Consider the following 15,000-nt stretch of genomic DNA (forward strand, 5'->3'; position numbering starts at 1 on the left):
AAAGAAGAGATCTTTACTCACCAAGACCAAAATACTCTTGGTAAGTAAAGATCTCTTTTTTTTGTTTTTCTTTTTAACAAAACCCCGAAGTGTTTCTCGGTCGTTTTACTACGAAGAGATATCTGAGTGTCTGAAAAGTTATCAAACTTGTACACTATCTGATAGTGTTTACGCGCTTTGCCTTTTTTGTTGCTCTCCTATTTGTGTGGACATAACCTACTTTTTCCCAGCACGCCCAGTCGGTGTAAAATCCATGGTATCTTTGTTACATACTTGTACTCAGAGTGTCAGATAACTTCCATCAATGCTGTTTTGCCACGTTACTGCTAGCTCTGTAGTAATTAATCAGTCGAACACTCTGCGTCTCTAAATCGTGCCAAAGAAAATGCATACTTTGGATTTAACCATACCTTTTCTCCCGGTAGTCAGCATGTAAGCCATGGCAGCTCCGTCTCTGTGTTGAAGGTACCCTCCTTCTCGTGAAAACAGCATCCCAAAACAAGAATTGTAAGTTATTGGAACGTTTCATTTGTTTGCTTGTTTGTTTGTTTGCCGCTTGACGCCCGGCAGACCACGAAGGGCCATATCAGGGCGGTGCTGCTTTGACATTTAACGTGCGCCACACACAAGACAGAAGTCGCAGCACAGGCTTCATGTCTCACCCAGTCACATTATTCTGACACCGGACCAACCAGTCCTAGCACTAACCCCATAATGCCAGACGCCAGGCGGAGCAGCCACTAGATTGCCAATTTTAAAGTCTTAGGTATGACCCGGCCGGGGTTCGAACCCACGACCTCCCGATCACGGGGCGGACGCCTTACCACTAGGCCAACCGTGCCGGTAACGTGTCATTATTGACACAATAAAACGTATCATTTGTCGCTTGTCGACCCACTGGTCTTTTAAGTGGACAAACAGACAAACACGTTTGATAAAAATAATGAACTTAACTCAAAATCGTGGATGGATCTCGCATGCAAGATGCCGGCGAGGTAACAGCTCTAATTATGTAACTTTCATGTGAAAAAAGCGTGTGTGGCTTTACTTCTTCTTCTTCTTCTTCTTCTTCTTCTTCTTCTTCTTCTTCTTCTTCTTCTTCTTCTTCTTCTTCTTCTTCTTCTTCTTCTTCTTCTTCTTCTTCTTCTTCTTCTTCTGCGTTCGTGGGCTGAAACTTCCACGTACACTCGTGTTTTTTGCACGAGTGGAATTTTACGTGTATGACCGTTTTTTACCCCGCCATTTAGGCAGCCATACGCCGTTTTCGGAGGAAGCATGCTGGGTATTTTCGTGTTTCTATAACCCACCAAACTCTGACATGGATTACAGGATCTTTTTTGTGCGCACTTGGTCGTGTGCTTGCGTGTACACACGGGGGTGTTCGGACACCGAGGAGAGTCTGCACACAAAATTGACTCTGATAAATAAATCTCTCGCCGAACGTGGGGACGAACTCACGCTGACAGCGGCCAACTGGATACAAATCCAGCGCGCTACCGACTGAGCTACATCCCCGCCCCAGGCTTTACTTCTAAAACCTACATTCAGCAAACACTGTTGTTTTTCAATAGTTAGTAATGAATTTCTAGACTAGTCATGTGAACTTTGTGTGAGAAAGAACGGGGCTTTCCAGGTCTCTTTTCTTTTAAACATAAAATTACAAAGAACGCATTATACGAAAAGGTCAAAATAAACTAATGTAAAACTAGATCTTACATAAAACGCTGGCAAAAACGGTGACTGTTTGAATGGAAGCAAGGAAGGCAGTTGACATGTATTTGCATTACAACCTTATCAATCAACCACAACCTCAAATATACTGTACAGTACACCAATCTTAAATCGACCCGAAACCCTTTTTTTTCCCCTATCGTGTTAATCATATCCAAGAAACCTATACAAATAACATCTTACCAAAAGAGGACTCAAATCGATCATCCAAACCCAGAATAATCAGGTTAATTACTTCTAGAGAAAGTCAGATTCCGCCAGACTTGCTCCTGTCGTCTGTACAGACAGCAAAACGAAAGACTTCACCCTTAGAGCGGAGAAGGAAAGCCCCCGCGAGTAAAAACGATAAAGCCTTTGACAGAAATACTCGCAGGACGATTTGCAGACGATGGAGGCGACGGCGGGTGACAGTCTGGAACTATGGACAAACAGACGGTCCGGGGGATCCGAGCGGCAAGTGTCTTTGATGTGGGCTTGCCTCCAAACCGTCTGGTGCCAGAACGGCTGGCATTGCTCGCAGACACAATCTACACGGCCGTTACAGAGTGGGACGGCTTTCACTGTCGTGAGCTGGTGTGGAGATGCGTTGGAGGAAGATGTTGTTTGGTCGGACAAAACTCTGTGAATTGTGTTTGGTGGTTAATATGTGGATTTTATTGAATGAGTTTTGTATGTTTTTAGGTTTTTTTTAACTTTTTAACCTCAGTTGCAAGCAGGCTGCTTCAACCCTTACTTTTTTGCCCTATGTTTTTCTTTTTTTACATTTAGTCAAGTTTTTACTAAATGTTTTAACATAGAGGGGGAATCGAGACGAGAGTCGTGGTGTATGTGTGTGTGTCTGTCTGTCTGTGCGTGTGTGTGTGTAGAGCGATTCAGACCAAACTACCGGACCGATCTTTATGAAATTTGACATGAGAGTTCCTGGGAATGATATCTCCGGACTTTTTTTTCATTTTTTCGATAAATACTTGTGATGACGTCATATCCGGCTTTTTGTAAAAGTTGAGGCGGTACTGTGTGAATACAGAAATGTGTTCTTTGTACCTTGTCAGTGAGGAATGCTGTTATGAAAGGCGGTGTTTGGTGCTTCTACTTGTGATTTGTGTTTGGGTTTTGTTACATTAAAATGAAATACAAGCAACAAAATGACTGTGAGTGAGACGTACACTAATAGTACGTTGGACTAACGATTTACCAGCCTTAGGGTATGACATAAGTCACTAAAAATAATACAGAAATTGACAGCGGATCTTTTATTTTGTGTTGTTGCCAAAAAGGCAAAGGAATGGTCTACAAGTCCTGAAAAACTCACAATGTGTCAACAACTTCTCGATCTCGCAGACTTTTCTCCATTTCCCCCTTAAAAACACATTTCGCGACTCTCACAAACTGTCTAGAACCTACTTTCAGTCCCACCGTTGTGGAACCCGACTCCCCAGAGACCGATCCCGCGGCCCAAGACCAAGCCATTCCAACCATTCTGTCACTGTTATGCAGACACCTTTTTTCACCGCCCATCCAATTTCACCGAGACCATGAAGTGTTTCCTCCATTGCTCTCGGCTACCCAAGTAATAAGATTGGGATTTTCCCCCAGATTTGGCCGTCTGCAGGAAATCCGTTTGACCTTTTGTCTCTAACCGCAGTGGTGGGATTGGGTTGGTACGTCTCGGTACTTACCGGTGTACGTGCGTCTTGTACAGATATAGCTCTTTAATTCTGGGGGCTGTCTGATAGTAATTCGGAGCTGACCAAGTTTGTGCGCAAACTATGCTAATTTCCTGGAAGAATGGAGACTAAATGTATTTTTAATAGCGATTCTGTGTTAAGATGGGGCCGAGGCTTAAGGATTTTGTTGAAGGCTAACACATACAATGATATTTTGAATCTTACATGAATACTGTATTATGTATCTTTGAATAGTGATTCTGTGTAAGATGTTTCGATGGCAGAAGTTTATAGTGTTGTTTGAAGGCTAGTAAATAAATGATATTTTGAATCTAGAATGTAGACTATAATTATGTATCTTTAATAGTTATTCCGTGTTAAGATGTTTGGATGGGCGAGGTGAAGTTTTTGTTGAAGGCTAGAACATGTAATGATATTTTGAATCTGTTATACTCATATTCTGTTCAGTAACGCGGTTTTCTGAAACTGAATTAGACTCTCAGTCATGCAGACCTCCACCCGCTTATCTTTGTATAGTTTGCAGACCTCCACCCGCTTATCTTTGTAAAGTTTGCAGACCTCCACCCGCTTATCTTTGTATAGTTTGCAGACCTCCACCCGCTTATCTTTGTATAGTTTGCAGACCTCCACCCGCTTATCTTTGTATAGTTTGCAGACCTCCACCCGCTTATCTTTGTATAGTTTGCAGACCTCCACCCGCTTATCTTTGTATAGTTTGCAGACCTCCACCCGCTTATCTTTGTAAAGTTTGCAGACCTCCACCCGCTTATCTTTGTATAGTTTGCAGAAAGTCTATTATCTCATTGATTTCTGTGTTTGTTGGTTGTTTTTCTTTCTTTTCTTTTCTTTCTTTTACAAAGTTTAGATTAGGCGATCTGTCGGAATTGTCTACGTTTTCAATCTAATCACACAAAAATAAGTGGTTAACATATGCAGTTATACAAGATCGCAAATCTTTCTTTATTTATTTGGTGTTTAACGTCGTTTTCAACCACGAAGGTAATATTGCGACGGGGAAAGGGGGGAGATGGGATAGAGCCACTTGTTAATTGTTTCTTGTTCACAAAAGCACTAATCAAAAAAATTGCTCCAGGGGCTTGCAACGTAGTACAATATATGACCTTACTGGGAGAATGCAAGTTTCCAGTACAAAGGACTTAACATTTCTTACATACTGCTTGACTAAAATCTTTACAAACATTGACTATATTCTATACAAGAAACACTTAACAAGGGTAAAAGGAGAAACAGAATCCGTTAGTCGCCTCTTACGACATGCTGGGGAGCATCGGGTAAATTCTTCCCCCTAACCCGCGGGGGGTAAGATCGCAAATGAAATACGTCGATCGATCGAAACCTTATCCCCCCGTGTGCCTTTAAAACAGACGCAAGCACTCTCGTCGGCAAGAAGCGAAAAGAAATAGAGAAAACAAAACTCGAAGACAGGGTCTATGAGGCGTGTCGACAGTTGTGCGTACTCTCGTACTCTCGTCCACAAGGCGAGGAAGAACGAGGAAACAATAAAGCAAAGACATGATATTGTTCATGGTTATGTTTCTTTTATGATTAATCGCCCTACATTGATGTGGTTGGCAATTGTAAAAAAAAAAAATCATAATTAAAAAAAAGTATGACAATATTTGAGGTGGAAACCATAATTTGTGTGGAATGATAAATACATATTAACCCCCGTGTCTACGTATGGTTGGCAATTCACACACAAATCAATACATATTAGCTGTTCTGTATCCAAGAGTTGTTTTTCCTTGGTTTGTGTTGGGTGACTTCCCTTTCCCCTTTTTGGTTTGGCAGCCGCCATTTGTACTGGTCAGACAGCACCAGGTCCCGCTTGATTCTGAAACATCTTTAGTTTAATGTACGCTCACATGTTGTAAGTACAGTCATTTTATTTCTAAAGGTTTCTTTGAGGTATTTGTTCGATAATTTGTTTGTGTGAGGTGGAGTGGAATGCGTGTCGTTGGTTTTGTTTTGGGGTTCATCGGCACAACGTGCTTTTGCTTTTGTTCAATTTGATTTTACGTACTCCGATATTTGGATGCTTAGTGGGACGGTATCAGTGAAGATTGTTTTAGTGGTGTGTGTGGTTCCGTGGTACGGACTCGTTTGCCAAGTAGTGTTTTGGTCTTATGTTATTATTGTTGTTGTTTTTCAGTTTTTCACCGCAATGACGCATGACGGGAGAAGCAATACTCAAGTCAATTAAAATGGTGACACTATCTGCGCACAGTTTGTTGTTGAGTTTCTGAACGAACGTGGAGGCAGAACAGTGAAAAAAAACATACACAGCTACATACTGAGGATGTTGAAGAATTTTCTGCAGTTGCCCCAACTGTAAGCGGACATCATGTCAGAGGATCATCTGTCAAACAGAAGCCGCACCTCGGCCACAAGCAGCTTTGCAGCGCGTAAGCGTGCCAAGGCAGAGGCCGCACGTGCACGACTCCAATTCGCACGCATAGAATTTGACATTATGAGAGAAAGAGCAAAGAATGAACGCATTAAAAGCGAATGCGACGCACACTTGAAGCTCCTCGAAGAAGAGAAAGAAGCAGCAGCTGCTGAAGCAGAAGCAAACGCTTTAGAAGATGAGAATAGCATTGGCAATCTATCGCATGCAAGAAGTATCTCTCCTACTTTGAAACTGCCTGCTGAGAATGCTGAGGAGAAAACAAGAAAGTATGTGGCTAGCCTCTACAGCCAACACAACACTGAAGTTGATGTGTCTGATCATCAGAATGCAGCAGCAGGGACTGGCGCGCAGTTTGACTTTGCCAAGTTCCTACTGAAGAAGGACCTACTTCTCTCCAGGTTGACAGTCTTCAATGAACAGCCTGAGTCCTTTGAAGTTTGGCGCAATAGTTTTTCCAGTGTCATGAAAGACTTGGATCTTACGCCGCAAGAAGAACTGGACTTGCTGGTTAAAAACTTAGGACCTGAGTCAAGCAAGTACGGGTACAGCCTGCGTTCTTCAAATCCTGCGAATCCTCAGCGAGCGCTGCAACTCCTGTGGGAACGTCTGGATGACCGCTACGGTTCGCCGGAACAAGTGGAATCATGCTTGAAGACAAAACTAGAGCGTTTCCCTCAACTGACGTCACTGAACAAAGACAGTAGGAAACTCTACGAACTTTGCGACATTCTTGATGAAATTCAGTGTGCCAAGGAGAATCCTAAGCTGTCATTGCTGTTTGCGCTGTATGATTCTTCAGCAGGGGTGAACTCTATTGTTTGCAAACTACCCCATGCCATCAGGCAGAAGTGGATCACACAGGCCTCCAACTACAAGCAGCAGCATGGAGTTCCATTCCCTCCCTTCACTTTCCTTGTAGAGTTTCTGAGGAATGTGAGCAAAGTGTACAATGACCCAGCTTTTCGCTTTGCTGCTGAGCCTGACAAAAGAGGTCACGATCAACGGGAACGAACACGTCACGATGTTTTCAATCGAAAGTCGACCATTGATGACAATGGAGATAGTGCTGATGAATCATCCGTCAAGTGCCCCATACACAAGACGCAACACTCTCTGACAGAGTGTAAAGCTTTCAGAGCCAAATCTTGGCAGGAGCGAAAGACTTTCCTCAAAGACAATAATATTTGTTACAAGTGTTTGTCGTCGAACACACACATAGCAAGCAAATGCTCAGCAGTCGTCAAGTGTGGCAAATGCGACAAAGGCCATTTGACAGCAATGCACCGTGAGCCTGCGCGACCCCAAGCCCCTTCTTCGGAGTACGGCGGGGAGGGCCAGAGAGAGGAGGTCAAGTCCAAGTGCACACGGCTGTGTGGAGATAACAGTGGCAGCAGGTCCTGTGGCAAGGTTATCTTAGTCCATGTGTTTCCAGAAGGCCAACCAGAGAGAAGCCAGGAAGTTTACGCAATCATCGATGACCAGAGCAATAGGTCACTGGCCGCTCCATCTTTGTTCAACCAGCAACAGGTGTCCTCACAAGAAGTCTTGTACACCTTGTCTTCGTGTGCAGGACAAAGCACCATCAGTGGGCGTCGTGCAGACAGATTGTGCGTCCAGTCCCATGACGGGAGAAAGACTATGAGGTTACCTCCCCTGCTTGAATGTGCAAACATCCCAAATGACAGAACAGAAATCCCCACACCAGAAGTAGCTCAGCATCACCCCCATCTCCGAAACATTGCCCATAACATTCCACAGATCCACAGCAGAGCTCCCATTGCCTTGCTTATTGGACGTGACTTGCCAGAAGCGCATCATGTGACGGAACAAGTGACTGGTCCCCCTATGTCTCCCTTCGCTCAGTGCCTGCCTCTTGGTTGGGTGATAGTCGGAGACGTCTGCTTGAATCGGATGCACAAACCATCATCACCTTCAGCTGTTCGTGTGAACAAAACCTCAGTCACATCTGACCGAGGGACCATCTTCGAGCCGTGCACAAACGACTTCAAGGTCACAGAGGCTGACTGCCTTGGTGATACGGTCTTCCAGAGAACCAAGGAGGATGACAAGATTGGACTGTCTGTCGAGGACAAGCGTTTCCTAGACTTGATGGATCAGCAGTTTCAGAAGAATGACAGTGGTCGATGGTCAGCACCCCTGCCATTCAGATCATCAAGATCCATCCCCATGAACAACCGTTCACAAGCCGTCAGTCGTGCCCATGCCCTTGACATGTCTCTGAAGAAAGAACACTCCAGTGAAGAAGATGTGAAGAACTTTGTCTCTCGTGACTTCTACATCGACGACGGGGTAACTTCGCTGCCCCAGAAAGAACAAGCTGTCAGTCTCATCAAGCGCACCCAAGCCGATCTGATGGAAAAAGGCGAAATCAGGCTTCACAAGTACGCCTCGAATGACCGAGCCTTTCTGCAAGACCTGTCTGCTGACGATCTCTGCGCAGAGCTACACTACGTGGACCTCTCAGATCGTACACCCCCCCTCCCTGTACACAGCTGTCTAGGTCTACCCTACCTGGACGAGGAAGGTCTGCTTCGTGTTGGAGGCAGGCTCTGCAATGCTAAAGAGACCATGGGGCTAGCCAGTGTGCACCCTGTGATACTTCCCAAGAACCACCACGTGTCAACTCTGCTAGTTCGACACTACCACAAGAAAGTGAAGCACAAAGGTCGGCATTTCACGGAAGGAGCACTTCGATCTAACGGCTTCTGGATCATCGGTGCAAAGCGGCTTGTGCAGTCCATAATCCAGCAGTGCTTCTTGTGCAAAAGAACATCGAGGAAGGCGATCTTGTTCTTCTCAAGGATGCAGAGACTCACAGAAATTACTGGCCAGTTGGTTTGGTGATTCGCACTTTCCCCAGTGACAGTGACACTTTGGTACGGTCAGCAGAAATTCGTGTGATCAAGAACCAAAAGCCTGTGAACTATACCAGGCCTATCACAGAGCTTGTGCCTTTGTAGGCCCCTCATGAGTTGAACTCAGACAATGCTGTTTTTCGCGCCGTCTCTTTTAAAGCCTTTTCAAGCTTTATTTTGACTTTAAACTGTGCGTGTGTTGTAGCTTAAAGCTATTCAGTCGTTTTTAAGTTTTGAGTATATTTTGAACTTTAAGAATAGTGATATCAAGAAGATATCAGACGGGGAGTGTTCTGTATCCAAGAGTTGTTTTTCCTTGGTTTGTGTTGGGTGACTTCCCTTCCCCCTTTTTGGTTTGGCAGCCGCCATTTGTACTGGTCAGCCAGCACCAGGTCCCGCTTGATTCTGAAACATCTTTAGTTTAATGTACGCTCACATGTTGTAAGTACAGTCATTTTATTTCTAAAGGTTTCTTTGAGGTATTTGTTCGATAATTTGTTTGTGTGAGGTGGAGTGGAATGCGTGTCGTTGGTTTTGTTTTGGGGTTCATCGGCACAACGTGCTTTTGCTTTTGTTCAATTTGATTTTACGTACTCCGATATTTGGATGCTTAGTGGGACGGTATCAGTGAAGATTGTTTTAGTGGTGTGTGTGGTTCCGTGGTACGGACTCGTTTGCCAAGTAGTGTTTTGGTCTTATGTTATTATTGTTGTTGTTTTTCAGTTTTTCACCGCAATGACGCATGACGGGAGAAGCAATACTCAAGTCAATTAAAATGGTGACACTATCTGCGCACAGTTTGTTGTTGAGTTTCTGAACGAACGTGGAGGCAGAACATTAGCCCTGTTTCTACATAATTATGGTTGACCATTCACACACAAATCAATACATATTAGCCCCGTTTTTACCTATGGTTGATCATTCACACACACATTTTCTTCTTCTTCTTCTTCTTCTGCGTTCCCGGACACACAAATCAATACATATTAGCACTGTTTCTACCTATGGTTGACCCATTCACACACAAATCAGAAACAGATGGACCGCTAAATTTCAAGCTCAAGAATAGACCAAACACGATTATACAATGAAGTAAACTAAATACGACAAAACACACCGATACGGAAAAACAACAAAGTTGTCTACATGAGGTACTCTTGTCTGTAAAGAAAAGGAACGAAGAGGAAACATGAAACAAAGACAGGAACTATGCGAAGTGTGGAAAGCCAGCAGAAGCAGAGTGTCGGGTGACGAAAGGCCCGTGTTTTTGAGGTGCCACCAGCTGAAAGAATCGATCACCCCTCCCCCCCATCCCATCCCATCCCCCTCCCCCTCCCTCTCTCATGTCTTTCTTTCTCTGCTCGCAGGAACCGCTCTGCCAAATGAGACATCGGGGTCCCCTCTCGCAGCCTCTCTTTGCTCTCGTGTTTCCGCCGGAAGTAGGTAGACTTGGTACATTTCTTTAATAAAAAGACAGCCGTGGAGTGGGCGGTAGGAAGAGGGTGATAGAAATGTGGAGAGGAGCAGAAGAAAAGGGAGAGGAAGATTGCAGAAGACAGAAAAAAAGGGTGTTGAAGATAGATGATTACTATAACTGGCAGATAGAGTTTGTATCCTCGTTTCTGTTTCTATACGTGATTCCACTCTAATAATGAAAGGATGCTGACGATGAGGCCTCGTGAAAGACAAACAGACAAGAAAGCTAAGACAAAGTACAACCAAATAAAAAAACACGCATGTAATGGAAGCAAAGGACATTCAACAAAACAAAAATAAAAAGAAATGTTTGCGTGCACAAAGGTCTGGCACTGAGCTCTACATATTTGAAATGATGCGGTCAAAAAGACACAGCTGTAGAAAAGCATCTCCAAAGCGAGATGTGATTTTGTTAACACCTAGGAGACAGTGATCAGCTTTCTTTTAAGCTTCATTATTCCAAGTATGCTGTGCTAATGGAATAAATAAAAATGCAGAAACAATAGAGAAAATAAGGGAACCTTCAAGTCCTAAAACCATTATCCTTATATGGCATTTGCCTTTTTTCTTTATCCAAAGATTGTTTTTGTTGTGACACCTTGATTGAAAACACTAAATACCAAGATATCATAGTGTGTGTGTGTGTGTGTTTGTGTGTGTGTGTGTGTGTGTGTGTGTGTGTGTGTGTGTGTGTGTGTGTGTGTGTGTGTGAGTGTGTGTGTGTGTGGGTGTGTGTGTGTGAGAGAGAAAAAGAGAAAGAAAGAGAGAGAGAGAACTCAAACTCGAGAGAAAGAGAGAGTGAGAGTTAGTGAGAGAGAGGGAGAGAGAGAGTGAGAGAAAGGGAGAGAGAGAGAGAGAGAGAGAGAGACACAGAGAGAGAGAGAGAGAGAGAGAGAGAGAGAGAGAGAGAGAGAGAGAGAGAGAGAGAGAGAGAGAGAGAGACAAGACAAGACAAGACAAAATCTTTATTATCGAGGGTAATAGATAAGCAAGAATATTGCTTTTTTTACATCCAGCCCTCGCCCTAATATAGGGTCAACAAGAACAGAAAACAATATAATCAAAGAACTATCACATCAAACTTAATACATTATAACTGTATATACAGATACAAATTTAAAAATAAATTGTCATACTGCATTTTAAGTACAATTTCCAATGATAAAAAGTGTCAATTTTTAACATAACTTAATTTAGATCTGCATATTATTATAATTTTGTTTAACATGCACATACATTTTAAATGAATTGATGAACCATTCAGCACATGTTTAGTTGCATTATGTGCGACATAACATTTTTTTGAAGCTGTCTGTGTTTGTTTTATGCTTAAGAAAAATAGGCAGTGAGTTCCATAGGACCGCACCTGAATAAAGAAGGCTTGATTTGAAAAGGTCAATACGTGGAGTCGGTGTTATGATTTTTAGTCTGTTATAAAATAACAAAATAAAATTATCACGTAATGTCTCCGGTGCATATCCTGACATCACTTTATGCATTATAACACCTTTATTATACATTAATCTTTTTTGAAATGGTAATACTTGCAAATTTGTATAATCAGATTTTGAAGGAGTGGGATTTATTTAGCATAATAAGCTTAACTGCTCTTCTGTGAAGACTGGCTAAAGGTTTCAAAGCATTAGCACTTGCACAATCCCATACAGTGGATGCATAATCAATATTTGACAAGATGTGACTGTAAAAAAAAATCTTTCGCGAGTGGAGATTCAAGAAATGTTTTATTTTTGATAACTGATATATTTTTTGGGAAGCAGTCTTACAGATATAATCAATGTGATCATGCCATGATAAATTATTATCAAATCTTTAAACCAAGGACTTTATGGTGAGACACTTCTTCCAATACTTGATTTTTAATATAAAGAGGTGGAATGCTCGATAATAGATTTTGTCGTTTCTGTCTTGTGGTTATGAGCATAAATTTTGTTTTTGTATTGGAGAGAGAGAGAAAGGGAGAGAGAGAGAGAGACACAGAGAGAGATAGAGAGAGAGAGAGAGAGAGAGAGAGAGAGAGAGAGAGAGAGAGAGAGAGAGAGAGAGAGAGAGATACGATGAATCTCGATTGATCAAACTGATCAAGAGCGAGAGACAGACAGACAGACAGACAGACAGACAGGCAGACAACAAAAGGAAAAGATAAAGACAGAATATTCTTCAACCACACTCTCCCAAAAAAAGTCTTCGCGAAGACAATTTCCATGAAAGTGTTGACAAAAATCTCTTTTCCCCATTTTGGCCATCCTTCCTCGAGCGTGTTCCTCGTATTCCCAGAGGTCCCCTCCGCTTTTATTCCGTCGCCATCAAGTCATTGTCCATCTTTCACAATTCTCCCTCCTGGGCTCTTGGGCGGAAACATTACAATCGATTTGTTGAAAGTGTAAGGACCCGCGATGTTTAATTCACGAGCGACCTTTGGGTAAAAGGCCATGGAAAAGTTAGGGTTTAATGGGCCAGCGCTACAAGTTGGATTTGCTGTACTTAAAAAGATCCAACATCAGGACTGTTTCTACTGTCTGTTGAAATCTCTGAAGCAGGGCTATTTGGGTGAGAAATGTGATGTTTTAGCTTTTGTCATAGCTACTAAATAGTGTCTACATCTACGACATGACGTGAGAGTATGTTTCACGTTTGCACCGCACACACACACACACACACACACACACACACACACACACACACACACACACTCACAGACACAGAAACAGACACAGACACACACACACACACACACACACACACACACACACACACACACACACACACACACACACACACACACACACACACACACACACCGCCACTGCTGTCGCAACAACGTAAACAATGTGAACATCCTTGTTGCACTTAGAGTGTTTGCGATCTCTTCTGTTGAATTATACAAATAACGACGACTTAGTGAAGGCAACGGCAACACAAGTACAAACGGATTGTGCAAACTCTGCCCTCTTGCATGCAAAACAAAGCCTGGAAAGACACTTTCTTGAGAGCTCCTTTAAGTACTGGTGCTTGAGTACTGGAAGCAGCTCTTCGCTGCTGTGTCCAATCAGCTTAGCATCCAAGGAGATGCAATAAGATACACTCTTGCATGGGCGTCGATTACAAAAAGGTTATTGATATTATAGAAGTTACTTCGAAAACGACAGATAACCGAGCTCAAAAACCACCAAAAAAACCCACTAAATAGTTTATATCCGCAAAAGACTAAGTATGGCCGCCATTTGCATTTCATATTTTCTAACATATGTATTTCCTCTAGCTTATAATCAAAACCAAGGATACGTACACGGATACGTACACGGATACGTACACGGATACATAAGGATATAGACCAACTGTTGCGTTAATACCCTCCTCATTGCCATGTTCCAATTAGTCAAAGTATGAACCTTACTCGAAACAAATTAATTACTTTGATTTTTGTTTGTTTCTTTTCTTTTTTTGTCTTTGTTTGACGGTATTATTAACTGATTGTATTATTATTAAGCAGGTAATACGTCCATAATGTCAAGTATTGTAATCTGCATGCTATGTTAAGCTCCGGCCTTACTTGTAGGAGAACGTAGAGGTTACATGCCGAGTCTCAGTGATTATCAAAAATAATGGTCGAAGTTAGCGGATCATGAAAAATGCGAGCTTTAGCGAGCTTTTTCATGACCGCGAACTGAGACCATTATTTTTGATAATCACTGAGACGAGGTGTGTAACCTCTTTATTCCTCCTTTCTTCAGTTATTCAAAGAAAAGAGGAGGTTTTTTGCGAAAGTTTGATCGAATCCTATTCACTCAACCAGTCAACCTGCGCAGGCGATCGATTAATGCGCGGTTGTATAGTTCCGTGCAAATCATTCCATTCTGTTAACACTTCTTGTCAGTTTTCCTATTTTGGACTAAAATCAAGTACACAGATATGCTGTTATTCTGCTGTGGCGGCAAAGGCAGATATTGTGTGTTCTGTATATGTTTTGGTATCGGTAAGGATAATGTTCTTTCGTCAAATGGGAATAGCAGACGAACTTTTGCACCCGTGTTCCAACGTTAAAAACTGTATGAAGTTAAGTTTTCTGGGGAAAATAGTGTATGAAACCGCTTTATGTTGTTTAAGTTGATGAGATGTGTGCATTTGGTTGCGTGTGATCTGTTTATTAAATGAAATATTGTTGAAAACTGACCGTCGAATTGCAGTCTGTTGTCGAAGAAACTGAGTGAAAAGAAGGGGAACTACTCTTGTCGCTAGACAAAGTATGAGTTACTTGCCTTGGGAAATTGCTTGTGATGAACGTCTGATCTAGATTCAGAAAACAACCGAACTCATGGATTTTATATGGAGATTCATGTGTTCAGGCCTGTAGTTGTTAATTTAAATGCGGTATGTTTGTATTGTTTGCTCCAGAGATGTATACTTCGTACATTAGAGCGTTCGAAACTTTTCAGTCGCAAAAAGTAGTACCGAAACAGAACAGCTTCTCAACCCATTGCACTATCAAGGATTCAGGCTGTTGCTGGGTCGTTATTTGTTTGGTTGCTGGGTCCTTATCGAAAAATAACTACCCCTACAAGTTTACAGAGGTAAAGAAGCAGAGGGGGGAATAAGGTATGTTATATGTCCGTCTGTCTGTTATGTCCTAATGCTGTGTGTTGTGTATACTTGCCAAACATATCTATTATAAATGTTGATGGATGAATGATGATAAATTGTAGACGGATGCATGTTATTGATTAAAAGCCCCACAATGATGTGCTTGGCAAAAAAAACCAAAAAAAACCAAACAAACAAT

The 15,000-nt window shown here is 42.4% G+C and overlaps 2 protein-coding genes across 3 annotated transcripts in view; one reads left to right on the forward strand and one right to left on the reverse strand.

Annotated features, from left to right (window-relative positions):
• LOC138965673 (uncharacterized) overlaps positions 1-3,210 on the reverse strand; it is a 9,213-nt gene extending 6,003 nt beyond the window's left edge. Inside the window, exon 1 of the mRNA XM_070337848.1 lies at positions 3,136-3,210. Within this exon, the coding sequence (XP_070193949.1) occupies positions 3,136-3,210 (75 nt within the window). The remainder of the gene's footprint in view (positions 1-3,135) is intronic.
• Positions 3,211-5,156: 1,946 nt separating this feature from the next.
• Positions 5,157-9,519, forward strand: LOC138965261 (uncharacterized). Of its 2 annotated transcripts, none has more exons than XM_070337385.1 (2): positions 5,157-5,310; positions 5,593-9,519. In XM_070337385.1, the coding sequence occupies exon 2, from the start codon at positions 5,785-5,787 to the stop codon at positions 8,713-8,715; it is 2,931 nt and encodes a 976-aa protein (XP_070193486.1). In that variant the 5' UTR covers positions 5,157-5,310; positions 5,593-5,784; the 3' UTR covers positions 8,716-9,519. The 2 variants fall into 2 exon arrangements, 1 of the variants encoding a protein (XP_070193486.1); XR_011455385.1 differs by lacking the exon at positions 5,157-5,310 and having other exon boundaries at positions 5,325-9,167; positions 9,450-9,519.
• Positions 9,520-15,000: the final 5,481 nt, after the last annotated feature.

Source organism: Littorina saxatilis, linkage group LG4 (assembly GCF_037325665.1).
Source record: "Littorina saxatilis isolate snail1 linkage group LG4, US_GU_Lsax_2.0, whole genome shotgun sequence".
Lineage (NCBI taxonomy): Eukaryota > Metazoa > Mollusca > Gastropoda > Littorinimorpha > Littorinidae > Littorina > Littorina saxatilis.

Coding starts and splice junctions, on each gene's coding strand:
- LOC138965261 (XM_070337385.1), top strand. CDS start 5,785: ATGTCAGAGGATCATCTGTCAAACAGAAGCCGCACCTCGGCCACAAGC.